This window comes from Cygnus atratus, chromosome 17 (genome assembly GCF_013377495.2).
Source record: "Cygnus atratus isolate AKBS03 ecotype Queensland, Australia chromosome 17, CAtr_DNAZoo_HiC_assembly, whole genome shotgun sequence".
In the NCBI taxonomy this organism is placed as follows: domain Eukaryota; kingdom Metazoa; phylum Chordata; class Aves; order Anseriformes; family Anatidae; genus Cygnus; species Cygnus atratus.
The window spans coordinates 4,508,206-4,527,126 of record NC_066378.1 but is presented as its reverse complement, the minus strand read 5'-3'; the positions used below and the strand labels follow the sequence as shown (position 1 = coordinate 4,527,126).

The 18,921-nt window shown below is 44.9% G+C and overlaps 2 protein-coding genes across 3 annotated transcripts in view; both read right to left on the bottom strand.

Annotated features, from left to right (window-relative positions):
* LIMK2 (LIM domain kinase 2) overlaps window positions 1-4,668 on the bottom strand; it is a 30,388-nt gene extending 25,720 nt beyond the window's left edge. The window contains exons 1-2 of the mRNA XM_050714182.1: window positions 4,630-4,668; window positions 2,237-2,336 (exon numbers count right to left, since the gene is read on the bottom strand). Coding sequence (XP_050570139.1) covers window positions 2,237-2,336; window positions 4,630-4,645 — 116 coding nt within the window. The 5' untranslated portion in view covers window positions 4,646-4,668. The remainder of the gene's footprint in view (window positions 1-2,236; window positions 2,337-4,629) is intronic.
* A 244-nt stretch (window positions 4,669-4,912) lies between these two features.
* Window positions 4,913-18,721, bottom strand: RNF185 (ring finger protein 185). 2 transcript variants are annotated; one of them, XM_035556548.2, is made up of 7 exons: window positions 18,626-18,721; window positions 13,426-13,657; window positions 11,840-11,858; window positions 11,071-11,183; window positions 10,480-10,534; window positions 8,665-8,782; window positions 4,913-7,206 (listed from the first exon to the last, which is right to left on the bottom strand). In XM_035556548.2, exons 2-7 carry the CDS (start codon window positions 13,605-13,607, stop codon window positions 7,109-7,111), a joined length of 585 nt encoding a protein of 194 aa, XP_035412441.1. In that variant the 5' UTR covers window positions 13,608-13,657; window positions 18,626-18,721; the 3' UTR covers window positions 4,913-7,108. The 2 variants fall into 2 exon arrangements, with proteins under 2 accessions (XP_035412441.1, XP_035412443.1); XM_035556550.2 differs by having other exon boundaries at window positions 13,426-13,616; window positions 18,626-18,708.
* Window positions 18,722-18,921: the final 200 nt, after the last annotated feature.

Below are 18,921 nucleotides of genomic sequence, written 5' to 3'. Positions count from 1 at the left end.
GTGCAATATTTGTTCCAAATCCAGTGGAACTGTATATCAGTGAAACAACAATGACCTTTGAAAGTGAATGCTATCTCAACAGAATTCAGAGGCAAAAAAGTACATTCAGAGTTAATTCACAACAGATATTGTGACAGAAACATCCAAAAACGTCCTCAGCCAGATCTAACCCACCAAGCCTAAGGACCAGCTAGCCAAGGAACAACTTAAAATATCCAAGCTACACGAATTGGGATTTGTTTGGACCTCCAGCCACAGCAGAGTAAACGCAGGTTTCAGAGACAAAGCTCCTGCACATGCAGTTTGAGGAAGGAGGGAAGTGACAAAAAACTTAAATCCTCAGAGACACGCATGTACGTCAGCTACTGCCAGTGCCAAGCATGATCAGCAGCCCAGCCTGACCAAGAATAAACAGAGCTAACGAGCCTGGAGCAGTGCCAATCGGCATTAGAGAAATTATGTGCCAGGCCAGAGACTCAGCTAATCCACAGGAAGACTGTAAAAAACACTCCACAAGAGCTGCCGGAACTCACAGCTACCAGCTGCCAAAGGCTCCTACCATTAGAGGCTTTTTAAAGTTTGGCTTTGGGATATGAAGCACAAGACTGCAACCCAGCATGGCTTGGGGATAACAGAAGAGAAGGGAGAACAGAGTGCAAATTGGGAATCTGTTTTCATGTACAGTCCTAGCCTGGAACAAGGAAAAAGGGAAGGGCAGCTTCCTTTAGTGCAGGTTCCAATTGTTCACTCAGCATGGCAGCTTAGCTGGGTGTTGGACGTAGCCAAAAGCACAGAGTGTAAGAAAAGTGCATCAGCAAACGCAGACGGTTACTACATAGCTCAGGAGAAAAGCTGGAATCTTCACTTGTACAGAGAGAGAGGGGAAGAAAACCTTTCATTTTACAATTCTCTGCAAGATTCCTTAAGGGCACGATTTGCCTCCAGCTCAGCTGTTAATCCACCTCCACAACGAGAAGCACCCAGACTTTCACAAAGCGAGACCTACATCAGAAACAGTCAAAGAAAAAGCAAGAAAGACAGACTTGCTGGCACACACAGATTTGAATTTGGCTAACTGGGAGAATTCGGGGAAGTTTAATAACAGGACACTGGCTTGTTAGAGAGGAGAGAAAAACAGGGTTCAGGAAAGCTGACTCAACATAGCTGAACAGGAATACTCAAACCAATAGAAACCAAAGAGACGGGGATTTGCAGTGATGTAAAACAGTAACTGTGATCAACAAGTCATTCTAACTAACTGCATTTTCCAAGTCAGAGCTAGCACTGCTTTGGCAGCCAAATATGCCTTTTTTTTTTTTATTTTAAATGCACCAATAACCACAATACTTCATCAGTCTTTTTAAAATTAAACAACAAACAACCACCAACAATAACCAAAACCGACAAGAAACCACAAAAGGACAGTAAATGCTTGTGCTGGCACAGCAAACATTCTTCCAAAGCCACGCTTTGACAGGGTCCAAAACATCAGCCTCTCCAGATTCAAGCCACAGGTACCCCTACACAGAAGCCAGTAGAAGCTGCAGGTACCCCACCCCTCTCCAAAATATAAACCCTTTCAGAAATGGGATTCTGGAGCACGAAAACTCGACAGAGTATTTATGAAACACCCACAGGAGGCATTACTCCTGCTGCCAGGATGCAGAGCATGTCAGAGAGCCTTTTTTGTCCTTGCTGACAAAGGTGTCCAACATTATCGAAAACATTTCTGGCAAGTTTGCATGGCTTAGCAGTCAGACAAGGAGACGAAGCAGAAAGCAAGAGCTCCCTCCCCCAGATCAGCAGCTTTTTTCCCCAGCACCCTGCTATCACCCTTGCACCTACCACATGTGGAAGCAGCGGCAGGCTATCCAGATTGCCCAGGCACTACTCCGGAATGCAGCTGAAGACAAATGTGCAACCCATGGCTTCTGCTACCGCCAGGAAATCAGAGCTTTCATTTGTACTTTATCTGTGTTCCCGTACGTGTTTACGTCAGCGTGGCAATGCTTTGCCAGCAGCAGCCGACTGTTAGAACTGAAGGTCAGTTCCAAAGGGCTGCTGCAGACACTGAAGCATGGCTGCGACCCGCAGCGTGCATTTTCTGCAGAAGGCTCCAGAACAGGTCAGACATAGAGGTGATAGCAAGATACTGCCTCTAAACTAACCTCCTGTTAACGTTTTGAGCCAGCTGAACAATCCCAGGAGAGTTTAAAAAGGCTAAAATTTTACCTACCGGAAACAGGAGATATGCCAAGCTTCATTAACAGTCCTGTAGAGGCGCTGACCAGCAGCAATGCTGTCCCCGCATCCTAGGCATCTCCAGACTTCTTCACCTGTGTGCAGAAATAAGGTGACATATAGCAACCATTTCACATCAAGGAAAACTCAAGGATTGCTGCATCCCTGATAAATAACAACCTGAAATTACATAGCTTGACGTTAAAGGCTTCACACACACACGGCGATAAGCCAATACCAGGCATTTTTCAGCCCCAGAGAGTAGAGTTCCCAAACTGAACCCTAACATCTATATGTTTGTTTTGTTTTTTTTTTTTCCCCTCAGACCTGACATCACCACGTGCTCCTTCATATTCTGCAGAGGAAAGCAATATTACTTTTCACAGAAAACAGCTCGGTTACAGCTCTGCTGCTCTTTAGAGCAGAGATTTCAGGAAGAAATTGGCCCAGTGTGACAGTTCCTACAGAGAACCATGCTACGCCAGAAAGCCACGTTACCATTTCCCCTCTGCCACTGACTCAGCACCTAACATTTGCACTCACTTGTATAATTAATTGGATTTCCCAGAACAGAAAGAAAGGAAAGGCAAACTTTACTGTCAGAGAACTTGACTACCAGGAAGGAATTACACACTCGAATGGATATTCCTGTAGAGGCTGTACAAGCAACGCCACACTAGAGCCAGACTTGGGAAGAGGGGTAGATACTACTGGCCTATTGTCCCTTCCGAAAGTGTTGTGAATAGTCAGAAAGTTAAAATATCTTCTGAGAGAACTGCCATAAAGCCCCAGAGACATCTAGAATACATACAAGCTAGAAAGAAACAGCATGAAAACCCTTGCACAAAGCGCATTCGGCACACAGATAAATGCTATGCAAAGTAAGAGTCAAGGATCTGGGTGGGCACAGGATGGCGCAAAAAACCCATCGTGGATCTGGGCACATCTCAGACCTGTTTCTTCATGCTACCAAAAGCTTACTTGCAGTTAAGTTGCATAAGGAAAGCATGCTTAGAGAAGGAAAACCACTAACCACTGACTTCCAGTTTCTAAAGAACGTTAAAACTCAGCAGTTGCTCAGGCGATCACCCCTTCCTTCACTGAAGGGGACACGTTTTTCTCTGAGGTCAATGGCAATTACCAAAAACTCGCGGCAGGGTGAAGCTCTACGCCTGCTAACAGCATGCGGTCAGATGCAGCCTGCTTCCTTCTGCAACTTCACCCCGAAACATACGACAGCTCTTCTCCTACCACATCAAATCGCTACTCCAGTCAAGCCAGCTAACTCTCACTCTCCAGAAATCACTCTGCTGCAGCAGTCAGTTGTGTGATGCTGGAGAAGGAAGATGCAGAAGATTACTAGTTCAGCACTTAGGAAGCATGCCTCTCATTCATGGGCAGGATGCTTTCTTTAGTCCATAGTCTCTCCTCACATTCATGGTTTTGATGTAGAGAATGTTATCGGTAGATATGATTCAAAGAAACAACCACGAGGTTACACGTTCAGCAGGGTAACAGTAAGAGGTGAGAAGACAACACGGAGTGACTCTGTGACCAGTTAATGAAAGCCTCTGTGACAGCAAGCAAAACCTGCCCGTCAACACATACCACGACACAACACTACGGTTACTGCAGCCCGAAGGAGCGGAGCATCGTCTTGGTGGGTGACAGCACCCAGGAGAACGTAGAACAGAGCAGAAAGCCAAGACCCAAGCCAAAGCAAGGGGTGAGAGAAGCTGAGTTTAGTGATTAGGCACACAGCACGGATCTGTACAAGTGCCCAGGGAGAACCAAATCCTCCTTGCTCACCGGTAACTTTCTAAAAATTGTCACCAAGGCCAAGCTCCTTGAGTTATCCAAACCTAACCTGGTAACTCCAGCAAGTTGATGCCCAGTTTTAAAAGCTCCAACACCCAAAACCACCCAGACCTCCGGGCGCTCTCACAGCGAACTGTTCCAGACCAAACACCTCAAGGCCCGACCGCAACCGAGCGCCCCGTCCCCGGCCGGCAGCACCCCGCAGGTCAGGGCGCAGCCCCGCGCCGCACGGGTCCCTGCGGGGTGGCAGCGCCGAGCTGACCCAGCGGCTCCACACCCGCGGGGCAAAGCGGCCCCGAGGCCGTCGCGGCGCAGGGCGCTCCTCGGGGCGGGCCGCGCCGCCCTGCCCCTGCCCTGCCCCTGGGAGCCGCTGCCCGCAGCCGGGCCCCTCCGGCGGGACGCGGGGCAGGACGGCGGCCTGCGGCGAGCCGCGGGCTGCGGCGGCGGAGCCCGGAACAGCCCCGGGCCGAGCCCCCCCGGAGCGGTCCCGCCCGCCGCCCCCCGAGCCCCGCGGCGCCCCCGGCCCCGCCGAACGGCGGCCCCGCACCCCCGGGCCGGGCCGGGCCTCACCTGGCGGCGCCTCCATCACCGCCCGGCGGCCTCGCGGGGCGGGGCGGGCGGGGCGGGGCCGCCGCGGGACTCGCCCCGATCGAAGCCCCGCCCCGTTCACCGCCGCAAGCCAATAGGCGCTCCGCCCACCTCACGGCTACAAGCCAATCCGCCACGCTGCAGCGTGGCGCTGACCGCGGCGGGGACCAATCGCAGCGCGGCCACGCTGTAAGGCCCGCCCCCCGTGCGGGCCTTGAGGCGCAGAGCGAGCCCGGGGCGCGAAGGAAGAGCGGCGGGGGCCGGCGGTGTGAAACGGGTGGCGTTTATTGTTCTTGTAAGTCACCGTCACCGCGGTGAAAGGCAGCGGACAGGGAGGGGAACGGCTCCAGCCACGGCCCGTCAGCCACCCCTGGCACGCTTCAATAACCCAGCCGTTCACACGCTGCGCTTTAGATCAGAAACGGTTCGGCCCCTCTGACCCCGTTACACGTCTGTGTCCTCAGCAGGAAAAGGCTGCACCCGAGCTCCCCTCAGCACCAGGGGTGCTGCCCCGGGCCCGCAGCAGCTGTGAGCAAGGCGACCTCCGGCCTGCCGCCGCCTCCACTCCTCGTCCTCGCATTACGCGCCTCAGAACCACGTAGAGATGAAGGTGAGGTTCTACGCACTTGAGAAGAACCCTGTGCAGACCACAGTAACATTCTGGAAGCGCCGTACGACAGAAGTCGAACCAGCACTTTGACTGGCTTAACGTGAGTGATCTGTTCGGCCAGGTGAAGTCAGGTATAAGTCTGACTAGACGTGACAACACTGCAGATGCTTCTCAGACTTCTTCCGGCCAGGTGGAATTTTGGAGGCTGGCAAGTTACACATCAGTCATCCTCTGACACGCTACTCAAAGTAAACATTTTATAGTTACATAAATAAGCTTCTACAACAATTAATCAAAGTGCCCTGCCCGTACACATACCTTATCCATACACATGAGAAAAAGTCTAACTACTGAAACAAAGTTTCTATGAGTTGATTTGTTTTGTAAGTTGTATGTCTGTTGTGAGGAAAGTCACAATATTCACCTTGCAGGAAATCATTATGACTATTGGCGATCTGAATCAAAACGATCTAAAAACAGTAAAAGAAAAACATGGAATTGCCTCGTCAGAGAAATATCAAAATTGTTCATCTTGTTAGGAAATCCATTGTATCTGCTGTTCTGAAGGAATCTATACAAATACATCAGGAATACTTTTTAAAGCTGTATATCCAACAGGATTCCGAAGAGGCTACAGAGTGCTCACCTTCTGAAATATTTTCCCCTCAACACAGAAATGGTTGTGGTGTCCTCCAGCACTTCAAATGAATATCTTTGGTAGATACTGCAGGGACTCTCACACAAGAGCCATTCTGTTGTGGCGTGTTGTAGCTGTACACAGGTGCAGAGAGAAGCTCTTCCAAACGTTCCCTACTGTGGCACGTGCCAGCAGAGGCAGTATCTCATTTTTCCTCCTGTATAATTTTACAGTTTGACAAATTTAAGCTCAAAGCTCACTTAAAGATGCCCCTTGCTCCTCTCCCCAAACAAGCTGATCTCAGGTCTGTTACAGGATTTTATTTGGAGTACATGACCTTGCGTAGAAAGTCTCACAGCCCTGGGAAAAAGAAACATAGCTATGGTGGCAAGGTTGTGAGGGGATTATCCATAAGTGCAGCCAACGGCTGCTGCACAGAACCAAGGAAGACAACACTGTTTTGTCAGTAGGGAGCAGGGCTGGAGGAGGCAGACAGGTATGTCATACTGTTCGGCCTCCCCACCCGGCTTCACCAGAGAATCTTCCAGTGTCTGGCTCCATCAAATTCAGGCTTCAAAAAATTGCAGCATAAAGTTGTATCCCTTCTAACAGCCATTAGAGCTGCTTCAGGCAGGAGTTTTCCATCACTCTGGGAAAAAAACAGCAAGAAAAGAAACCAGTCTCCACGCCTGGTTCCATTTGCTTCATGTGCTGTGCCCAAGGATTCCCAGCAGTGCTGCAGATGATTTCCTGAAGAAGGCCGGATGTTGATGTGAAGACAACAAATAACACCCACAGCTCTGGCAGATCCGTCACATTTGCCAAGCACGAGATGCTGTTCACACTGCAGAGTTTCCTTACCTGTCCAGCCTACCTTGGGGCAACTGTCTTTCACATGAACCTGTTGTAACTGCTTGGCGCAGGATTTCAAAGCAGCACTCCTTTTAGGAGCAGAGCTCAAAGCTAGGCCCATGGTTTGTGGCAGGAACCTGTTGTACAAGACAGCTGAGCTGAAATGCACTTTTTAACCAATGTTTAATTTCCAACTCCGGTGCAAAATGCGAGATTCTTCACTGTGCTGTGGTACCACCAATTTCCGAAACCCATGGTTAGCTATGGAACCAGACACCAAGAGGTTTAAAATGGGAATGGGGATGCAGTTTGTAACTGTTTTCCTGGCCTTGGCCAGGAATATACAGAATAATGGAAGAGATTTATGCAATCAACAGCCAGAACATTATCACCAGAGCCACAAACAGGAAGAGGCGGGATAGGAACTGCTCATCCACATATTGAGGAGTCCCTGGAACAGCTGGAAAACAGGAAGTAAAAAACAGTTCAGCACCTTCCTCTTCTCCAGAATATTGTGTATTCTGCATATACTACATTCATAAATTGAAAAATATGCAAGGAATCCCCCTGCTGAAAAACTGTTGCTGTCAGTATTTCCTACCCTTAGATTGGCCAGCCGTGATAGAAAACCAAAAGGAAGACAAGCATGAGCTCCCTGGAGCAGGACCTGCGGAAAGCCTGCTCATGACTAATAGGAGCAGGCCGCTCCAAGTGCTAGAGTATGCACAGGGCTGTGCTGAGAACTTCTGGGGACAGCACTGAGCTAAGTTCACTGCTGCCAGGTGTCTGCATCCTAAGGAGCATTACCACTTCTGCCTGAGTGCTCCTTCCCCTCAAGGTGAAACATCTCTGAATAAGCAAGCGATAAAACAGCTGCGTGTGTACCCTTGACTAAGAGAACTAATGAGAAGCACACAAGCTTAAAGCTCAAGACGTGCCTTTCTGGAACTGCTGAATTGAGACCACAGATGAAAAGCAGATAAAGGGCTTTGTTAAACAATGGCTGTTACAGCAGCATACATTTTCATGCTTCTTTGTTCTGTCATATCTCCACACAAATTTTCAGTGGAGAGTGAAGCGCAGTTAATAGGCAAGTTCATTTGACTGAAAGACAACACAGCTCCTTGGCAACACAGGCGTGACATGAAGAACGTGCTGCCAGTTCTTACTATTCCTGGGCCATATGGCATATGGAAGATCTGCCAGGCAGAACCTTTCACAGCAGAAGTCCAGAAAACCCTGGGCAGTAGGTTTTCTCTTTCAAAACAGGTAGACTCAGTTTGTCTACAGCACAGGTGGGGAGGGGGGTTTTCTGGCGATCACTTAATTTTTAGAGAGACAAGACTAGTTGAAGTAACCGGATGTTTTTCCTTAATTAAAAGCAGTGAAGTAATTTCACCATAAAGTTATTTCTCGTGGAATGCAGATGACTGTCTCTGAGGTAAGTTTCTGAAAAAAAGGATCAATCTTCGCTTTCATTCTTTTGTGTTACAAAGCACCAGTTTAATTTTTTTGTTTCCACCTTTTATGTTATTTCAAAACATGTGTCTCCTGCATACACCCCTACTGACTCTTTATTACTAGAAACTCAAATCCAACTTGCCTCATTTTTCAGAATTAAGGAGAAAGTCACCAGTGTCACCGTCCCTCCCTCATTCTGTCCTCTCAACAGGGCCTCCAGCAAATCATATGGAAGTGACAAACTTGTTTCTTATATAAGCCCTCATACAAAACATGTAAGAAATAGACTGTGTTTCTCAACTGGGCATTTTCCCCTCATCCTGTGTTTCTACATACAGTACTGATTTACTTTACTGTTAATGTTTCTCATTTAATAGGCTATTTGTCTAAGTTACGAAGGAGTTTGTAAAATATCTGTTTGCAATAGGACCCTCGGAGAAGATAGGACGCACGGTACCTGGAGGAGGTCGCCCGTCGTTTATGTTGAACGCTGTGGCAAATATACCAAAGGGAAACGCCCCAATTCCGAATGACATTTGGAAGCCACCATCCCCAAACCCAAAGCCCTGGAATCCCTGCAGAGAACAAAGCAATGGAAGAGGAAAAAAAGGTACAAATAATTTAAAGTCTATTTCAGAATATTTTACAAAAGTGCAGATGCTCCCTCTCGCTGGCTTTCTTTAAGCTCAAGGGGTATCATGCAGCCTGGCAACTTTCAGTCTGCCACTGTTGTTAAATACTTCCCAAGTTCTCATGGGTAAAGTGTTTTACACAGTAGCAAACTTGCCAGAGCAACCCAAGAGTTTGAGAAAATGAAAAGTAGGAATCACGCTTCTTGCTTGAAGGCTGCAAATTAGAAGTGTTTCTATAATTTCTTAATTTAAAACAGTATAATGTGTATACGTATGACAATGTATCAAAAAATCAACATTACCAATTCTTTTTAAAACATTTTAAAACTATCAATAATTCTGTATTAATAGCTATTAATCATATAGCTATAAGATATTGTGAAAAATAATCTGCATTGATTTTTCTGATACACGTGCATCATCTAAACATTAAGTAAAAAAAATTGCAAGTGGGATGCATAGATCATCATAAATAAGAACAGTACCAAAAAACAACCAACCAAAAAACAAAACACACCACCACACCAGGATTCTAACTGAGATGCTGTATAAAGTCATCTGGGACAGGAATGCAAGATATGGATAAAAGAGGGAAAAAAAATTAAAAAATAGAAAGGAAGATTTACAGTGCAACAACATTGATCCCAGTAGCTCCAGACTAAAATTCCATGTCAAATCAAAAGGTAAGTGTTCTGAATTAAGATGAACCCTGCTGTATAAAAGCAGTGTACTATTTGGGAACCAACTGTATATGAATCTATGTAGTTGTGTCATGTCTGAATACTGGACAACTCACAGTTCTATGTTCTAAAATCTGGACACCTGTCCTCTGGTTTCAGAATTAAAACAATGATTTCCACTCTGGAGATGATAGGCCAGAATGGTTTTTCAAACAGTGGAGGACAATTAGGATTTCACTCGTACAATAAAAGCTAGACATTTCTGGGCTGATACTTGATTTGATGAGTTAAGTCTTGACCGCAACTCTTGTCAAGTGTTCTGTCACTATCTGAAAGGGACAGCAAAGTACCTTGCATGGCAGGTCCTGCCTTTGTAGGAAACAAGAAAGCAGCATTGCTGCTGCTGTCTTCATACCAGACTCTACTGACTTCCTGCAGCACCAGCAAAAAGGTCGAACCAAGCACAGCAAATGATTTAATAAGAAAGCAACTCCCTGGTGAGAGAGAACAACTAAGATGTTCCTTAATCACACCCAGCAGAGTTGTTTGCTTGAATCGTGAGGTACATGCTCTCTGAGGACCCTAGGCTGAGTTACACAGACATATGCAATTGTTTCATCAGGTCACTGTCATCATGCTAGAAAACACTGTGGTCTGTCCTACTGGCTTACTCCTATGTCTTCACCATATGCCAGCTGCTGTTTAAATTCACTCTATGCAATCTCCTCAACAAACCACAGATCCCACTTCAAGCGAGATTGAACTTAGCCCATTCTGTAAGATGCTAAAGAGTACTATGCGAGTGGAATTTTCTGTCACACAGCAGCTATCAGTTACTCACAAACAACCTCTGGCGATCTCTACAGGACCCTCCACACACACACTGTCCTCCAAGATAAAAAAATACAACCTCAATAAAAACAACCTGATTGCTCAAAGTTCCCCCCCCCCCGCACTTACCCCTCTGTTCTCTGGTTCAGGTCTCTGTCCTTGGGGTCGTGGCGGAGTTTTCTCTCTGCAGGAAGTTGTGGAATTAGCTCAAGTGCAAGGATGCATTACAGCAGTATCTGCAACAGCCTGGCTAATAAGAGCAAACACGGAGCATGCTCTCACAGGGCTGTGCTGCAGCAAAGCTGGAGGTAGTGTGTGACCAACTCGACCCACCAGCTACATGAACCTTCAGGATCACATCCTTAACCTAAGATATTGCACTTTTGAGTAATAAAATACTCCACTGCAAAGGCTGGAAACTGAGGACCAATGAAGGCCATGAACTTTTTATATAAGCTTCTCCAGTCAGATAACATAATTCCTGGCAACCTACCATTTATAACTGATAATTAACACTCAATTCAAATTAAAACAAATTGCCAGTTGAACAAGAAATAAGGTGTGTAGACCCAAGCCCTGAAAGAGCCAGAAATATTTGGCAGAGTTGTCAGTTCTGTCCATCTTTTGGCAACGTATCTCACATTGTGAATCAAACACTTCGGTAGTTTTATCTTAAATCCTGGTAGTTTTCACACAAATAGTTGTATTTGGGTTTATTACCTGGGGTCCTGTTGTCCAGTGCTGCCTCTTCCGTACAGAGGAATAACTTTATCTCGACTGATTCCTGCCTTGCACACAGGGCATACTTGTCTGTTTGGCCTGGTTTCTAGCCACTTAAAAAAAAGAAAAGAAGGAAATTACAAGAAGACTAATAAAAGACCATGGAAACAACAAAATGCAAACCTAATTTGCATCCAAGCAGAGAGATTTAGCAACTTCTCAGAAAGCCATGGAGCAAAACATTATACTAAGTGCCAAGTACTCTCCAAGTGTTGGCATTTTGCCTATTGTTCTGCCATAATCTATTTGCTGATGCATACAGATTCAGAATGGCACTGGAGAAAATGTGAGGAAATAAACAGTACCAACAGTCCCGCACAGGCCAAGGGCTAGCACAGATATCTTCCTGTCATCTTCCTTTCCTATAATGGTACCACAATGTACAACACTACATACGCAACAAGTGTGCTCAGCATTTAAGCCTGTAAACTACACTTCTGTGAACAGCCTACAGTAATTCTCCTAACAAAACCACAAATGTCCAGTGGTTAATTAAATGAAAAGTCGGAGGTAAGCAGAATAGAATCTACGTTTTCTTTTTTTCTAGAAGATTTGATTGCAAGTTGTTGCACGTGAAGTTGCATTAGCATACTGCATTTGCCCTGGAGAGAAAGAAGCGCATTTGAAGAGGGGGATACTCCAGAGAACCGAGGGCTTTATTGAGTCATTGGAGCTGATGAAAGACAGAGTAAAAGGAAACCTGTCTTACCTGGTGTAAACAAGGCCAACTGTGAGCATTCCCAGGACAATTTGTTCACAGAGAAGAGAAAAAAAAAAAAGGAAAACAGAATTAGTTACTGACAACTCGATCTGACAAACATAAAGTGTACCATGGATAGCACAGCTTACAGACAACAGAACCCTGGAATCCAGCTGGGCCAGTTCCATAACCTGCCATTAAAACAATTTCTGAAAGCACAGCCCAAGCCTGATCTCCACTGGTCCTTTCAGGTTATGCAATCTAGCTATGTTGCTAACATGATTCTCTCCGTATCGCCTTTGATTCCTGCATCTTCATCTATACCAAAGCCCCATACAGAGGGGGGACTCTTTTTAGAGAGATACAATTTATCTTATGGTGTTTACTGCAGATTTTCCCTACTGATCCCAGGGAAGATATCCCTGAGCTAATATGCAAATTAGAAAAATACCAGTAATGAGACTCCAGGACCTTACCAGAAGTCATGCGAGAGACATTTAGCTAAAACATTGGGCACGTTCATCAAATTACAGGATAATTCAGGCTGGAAGGGACAGACCTCAGGCAGCCTCTAGTCCAGTCTGTTGCTTAGGACGGGGTCAGCTGTGAGATCGGACCAGGTTTCTCAAGATAGAGAAAACCCCACTACACAGTACTACTCCTAAGGTTAAATTAACGTGGCAACTTAAAAAAACATTGAAGGCAAACAAGAAAACAACAAGATAAAAATGATAAGTAGCCATCTGCTTTCAGAATGGTCTTTCCAACACTATTTGAACAAGATACGTGCTATTTTTTTACAGTTCCATTCTTCCAAATCCTTTTGCGTTATTAAGATAAAATTACTGCAATAGCTGCTATGTCATTATCAAGTGATTTTCCATCTCCTTTAGATTAAAAACCCATACCTTTAAATGTTATGTATATTAGCAGAGAAAATAATAAAAGGAGGCCTAAAAGATCACTTAATAAGCATAATTTAGCTTCCACTATAAAACAAACAAAAAGCCCAACACATTTGGACATGTCAATCCTTCATAAGGATTGACCAAGCTACTTAAGTAAATGTGACATGCTTAATATACTTGTGCAACACAAAAACAAGTCAAATCAAAGAACTGAAAATTTAGTATTACAACTGCATACCATGGGTAAAGAGAATTAGATCACATGTAAAAGCATGTTTCTTAAGAATAAAATAATAACTGCTTTCAGATGTAGTTTTAGGTATGCACAGGTTAGAAAGAATTTAGATGGGAACTAGATAACTATGCTAGACCAGGCAACACAGATTAAACACACAACCAATCAACACTGAACTGTCTAAGGAGGTTTGCTCGTTTGTTTGCTTTTACAAAATAATCCAGAAGGTTTAAGATGCAAGAAACTCACTCCTAAGAACATGAACATTTAATAGATAAAAGCAGTTTAGATGCAAACACCAACTGCTTCTAACCCAAAGACATGGTCCTTATTCAGCTAAAGACAAACATTTTTATTTGACATTTAGAATTATTAAAAAAGAAAAATAGGCTTTTACATGATCAGAGAGGTGCATGGTGTTCTGGTTTATCTGTGGGGACTTGAGTACTTACCAGAAGAGATGTCCACACAAGCTGATAACTGCATCCTTGGCAGTGTCTAAACAGATGTTACATTCAAAAGTGTTGTCCTGATTCGCATTTTCCCCAGCACCATTACTGCTACTGCTGCCACTGGTCCCTCCAGTACTGGAGTTCTTTGTTGATGTGGAAGTTGTGGGTCCTTTACTTGCCATCCTGAGGAGCTGCACAGACACAAGATCAAGAAAATTTTCCTGTTGGAATCCTAACAGTGAGAAAGGGGGAAAAAAAAAACAAACACGTTATTGGCATTATAGCATTGTATTCTTGACCTTTTACAAACTGGCAGTGATTTACCTAGAAGCACCTGAATCCTCCTGTTGATGGTTTTAATTTAACATATCCAGGAGATAACTTGGTCCTTTAGTATGACCTGGCTTTAAACACCACTTTCTGTGGGAAAGATGAGCTCACCTAGTCATACTTTCAAACTATCAAACATTTCTAAGTGATAAACTTCAATGTGCTGCTGACATGCTTTCATCTCTCATGATCTTCTTTGATAAATATGAAGATAACTTATTTCAGTAGCAACAACCTCTCCAGTCTAATTCCTCGATATACAAATTCCATAGTACTTGAAACTCTGAGATTCAGCACAAGGCTTTTACATTTCCAGAAACACTTTTACTATTTCAAGACTTAAATGCAGGAACTATAGACAGTTTCAGCAGTTACAAAAATTATTTAACCAAAACAAAAATGTTTAAAAAAATTCCACTGTGCTTTTATAAATCTGATATCATGCTGCCATTGCAGGGATATGAATATCTAGAAAAGGTTGAGAGAAGGAAACAGGTGACTATCTGAACCTTTTGCAAGTGCAGTTAAGCATGTGGAAAGGGCACTCTAAATTTTTCAGAAGCTAATTTACTTACAAACTTACCCCACAAGCTTTAAAAGCTTTCTCAGCGTTCCCTCTTTGTAGCAGTGCTGAAGTACAGGTGTGGGGCAGCAAAATAAAACCCCAGCATCTCTAGCTGTTACTGTCAAAAGCTTTTTTATTAAAATATAATCCAACTGCGCCGTCAAGAAAGCATCGTACTCGAGTGTCACGAAAGTACTGCAGCAATGACACTAAGTTACAGCAAGAGAGATGAAATTTATTTCTGTAGAGGTTTTTCACTCAGTTACATCATTTCGCACAGTGTCCCAGAAGGGCAGCTCAGTATTCACAGACGCTGTACTTTAACATACACTGCTTTCAACACTGCTGACTCTCAGCATTTCACACTGTGACCTCATCTACACTCAGCAGCAAGGTAGTTCATTGTACAAAATCAAAATTCATGGTAGTTCAAGGCAGATAGAAATGCTGCCAGCCCACAAACTACACGCTAAACAAGCTGAGTTTTCACACACAGTTACTACCAGAATCTTTAGTAGCATCAGCCTATCTTCTTCAATAATGTTTGAAAGCTTACCAGCTCAGACCAATACATGTGTGCTGGGAATTAATATCAACATTAAGAAAACCTCCCTAAAACTAAGTAGATCAACACATTGTAAAAAATTCTGGCATCATTTTACGGAATGGGCACAAGAGATGCCTGGATCTTGTATCTAACCATATAACATAAGGTAAACATGTACAGGAGGCAAATAAATTAACTTGTATATCCCTAAAACAAATGTGGGAAGCAAAGTTCTTTTCTCCAAATTAAATTCCATATATTTAACCCCAGAAATGTGAAGAATCATTAAAAAATAAAAAAAATCTTTATCTTCACAAACACCTGCTGAGAAAACTAGACCAAACAAAAAAAATAGCCTTCAGTAACTATGAAAAATGAAAAGAAAAATCAGCAACTTATGAAGACGGATGATATAGAGAAATCCATAGAAGTATCATTAATGCAATGAAATAAAGATGGCCGAGACAGAAGAAAGATTAAAATGACATAATGTGACAGGCACTGAATCTACTCTCCTGGAAAGTCATTTTTACTCTGTACTGGAATCCTCTCTTAATTCATTCTCCATAGGCTGATGGGGCCTAATGACCTATTAGGATTTAAACAATTTAAAATATCAAAAATATCAAAATACAACAGTAAAAATGAATAATCTTATTCTGGAAAGCCTTCACAATCCTTTATTCTTCTCTGTGGAATATGGCTTAACATAACTAGGTCCATAGCAAGTGCTGTCAGTGGCTGTTGATCTGCAAAGCACACTGGACATTTACAAAGATGCAAGCATGAAACAGAATCCAATGACTAAAACGTACATTTGATAATTGTGTATTGCGTCACTTGCGAGTGTAGTCTGTGAATCCTACAGTAGAAGTTCAACTGCAAATTCAACTTGTTCCAGATGTAGAACAAGCTCAAAATTGTTGAAATAGCACTTGAGCTACTTAAACTCCAAGACAAAACTGAGGGGGGTGGAGGCAAACAGAGCAGGCCAAGCAGACTCCATCTTCTGTTCAATAGAAAGCTCAGGAGGAAGACTGTGAGTGCACTGGGCTATCTTACAACTTTAGGAGCTAAGTTAACAGAATTTAGAGGGGACTGACTGGACAGATGCCAGTCCAGTTCGCTAAACTCTTGTCCTTGATCAGCTGTCCAAATTAACCCTACAAGCATTTCAATCATCACCTCTGTGATATCCCAACAGGCTGCTCTGAAGGTGACCGAATCACTGACATTGACTACATCAGGAGAACCGAGAGTGGCAATAGATGAGTGGTTAAGAAACAAAAAAACATCCTCAAGTAGTCTTCCTAAACTGGCAAAGTCTGGTGGAAGTCAAAGAAGATGTGGAAGGAAAGTTACATGTTTAGGGATCCAGCATGAATCCCACTGAGCTGTGTAAAGAATAAGTGTGGCTGAACAGAGCCAGTGAAAGCAGACCTCCAAGAAAGAGATGGCACACTGGGACCTGAATGTTTCGTGACAGCTGAGAGCTGCTCCCTGAAAGAATTAAACATGGGAAACAGGTAAGGTCTGTGGACTAATATAAATCTCACTAACAGGCAATAAGAAAGAAATTTTACTCAAATACTTTAAAAACTAATCTGTAAATCTAGTGGGAGAAACTGCACACCAGGAAAATGTAAGCTCAATAGATACAGTAAAAGATAATATTTATGGACTCAGAAAATTAAAAGTGAATGTATTTGCCAAAATACACTGACCTGACTCTAAAAATACAAGAAAAACTGTTCAAGACAGACTGGGAGAGTTTCCACCATAAGTTAAAGCATACAAAAAGTTCCATTGGAAACAGAGGAGGTGAACAATAATTCAACCTGAGAAAGACAGAGAGAGAATGTAAATTAGAAGCTGATGTCATCAGTGTGAAACAGTTGTAGAATATGTTCACAGCACTACAATATTAGAATGTTTGAAGTATTTACTTTTTAATCTTTGTTCATGAGCCATAAGTAAAATATCCAGTGAGGAGATAGGACTCTGACTAGATTATTTATAAAACCTAGAATTTATTTCTTTTTGCAATGTCTAACACATAACAATGAAATAAGAGGTGCCTAGTTAGATTTAAAATTCCACTAGAAAGACACTTTTCCATATTTCTTTGCCAATGGCTCTTATTTTGTCTGGGATTACTGAAACAATCCAACTGTAGTTTCTTTCTGAAAGTAGTTTTGATTTAGTTTCTGAACTTCTTGCTGTTCAAATGGAAAGGAAAACGTCAGCTTATTTTTCTTATTACCACAATAATAATGGCATTTTTAGATACATTATAAATTATATAAAATGAATATTAACATTAGAAATCCTATCTAAACCTACAAATAAACCTACAAATATTATCAGAGTTTGTATAAATACCTCCCGCTCATAAGTGTAATATGAATCTGATTCTTAACCTATTACAGTTGTCTGGACTTGAAGTAAAAGTAACAGATAATCTTAGCTGGTAATCGTTGGCAGTGCCTGGAAGAAAGTACATTTACTTCTTGACAGTCCCTTTAAGATAGATGTTAGGAACTACATGACTGTCCCACAGTTAATCATTAAATACCCATTTATCTCTCACTACCTTTTTACTCTGTCCACCAAACACGTTATATTTTAACTCCTCAGAAACATTTTCTGCGACTTCATCTTTTCACTTCCTGTAAGCTGGCCAGCATCACGTAGCTGCTTTTTAGTATTGCCAAAAAGTGCTCCCAACATACAAGTGTGTGTGATCACTCGATCTTTCAAGAGCACCCATTTGCCTTACAAACCAATGTGCCCTTGCTTGGCCTCATTTCGTTAATTGGGATTCTGCAGCGCAGGTCTGGGTTAGTCGCCGCTTCCAGGGTAAGAGCCCAGCTGAAAGGCGCTTTTGGCAGCTCCGAGGTTTCAGTGTACCTCACAAATGCCAGACACTGTTACACACTGTCAAAAAAGGAAGTGACTACAATAATCCTCTTTCTTTAACCATTCCCTAAGAGTGTGATATAGACTCCAAGAAAACGTTGCACAAATCTTTAAACAAAGATTTTATCCTCTTACCTCACAAAGTCTACAGGAGGAAAAAAAAAAAGAGAGCGAGAAAAAGAAAACTGATATAACCAGTTGGGTAATACTGCCCCAGCATTCTCCTGGTTTGGAGTGTTATGTAAAACATTAAGCGCTCCGTGGGCTAACCACGTTAACATCACGATGTAAAAAAAAAAAAAAAAAAAAAAAACTAAAACTAGGTTGAAGGGGCGATAGGCAGTTCCCGGCCGAGCACCCGAAGCGGCACGGATCCCTGCGGCCGCCCCGCACCCTGCCCAGCGCCAGGCGCCCCTCGCAGGAGGAGGAGGAGGAGGAGGAGGAGGAAGGTTTCGGCTCGGCCGGGGAGGCTCAGAAAGCCACCAAAAACGGGAATTTCGCCAGAAAACGCCGGCGGGTGGCCCCGGGCCCAGCGCGCCGCCACGCCGGCAGCACGGGCCGGAGGTCAGCCAGCGGGGGCGGCACACGTCAGGCTGCCGGGACCAGAGCCGGGGCTGTCCCGTAGCCCCCCGGGACTGGGGCTGCCCCGGGACTGGGGCTGCCCCGAGACCCCCGAAGCCCCCGCCCCGCTCCGCCGCCCCCGCCCCGCTCGTGGAAAGCGGGCGGAGCGACCCCGGCCTCCCAGCGCTGCCTGTGCCCGGCCCCTCCGGGCCGTCCCTGGCCGTCCCCGGCTCCCCCCCCCACCTCCCCGTGCCCCCTCCGCCCCCGGCCCCGCTCACCGGGGTGCCGTCGCTCCCCCGAGCCGCGGGGCCGCTCCCCTGCCAGCGGCCGCCGTCACCTGACCGCCCGGAAGCCCGGCCCCGGCGGAAGGGACCGGCCCGGCCTCCCTTTCCCTCCCCGCCGGGCCGCGGCGCCGCGTTCCGCCCGCACGGGGCTCGCACGGGGCTCCCCCGGGGCTCCCCGGCGGGCAGCGGGCGGTTGGTGCCGGCTGCCCGGCCTCCCCCAGGTCCCCCGGGCCGGACTTACATCAGCGGGGCTGCGTTCTGCCCGGGCTCAGCCGCCACAGCGACGGCTC

What these genes read in the sequence shown, in the direction of transcription:
- RNF185 (XM_035556548.2), bottom strand. Translation starts at nt 13,607, where the DNA reads ATGGCAAGTAAAGGACCCACAACTTCCACATCAACAAAGAACTCCAGT. An exon ending in ACTGGACAACAGGACCCCAG is followed by an intron (nt 10,535 to 11,070) that starts GTAATAAACCCA and finishes AACTTCCTGCAG; the next exon opens with AGAGAAAACTCCGCCACGAC. An exon ending in CTGAACCAGAGAACAGAGGG is followed by an intron (nt 8,783 to 10,479) that starts GTAAGTGCGGGG and finishes TGTTCTCTGCAG; the next exon opens with GGATTCCAGGGCTTTGGGTT.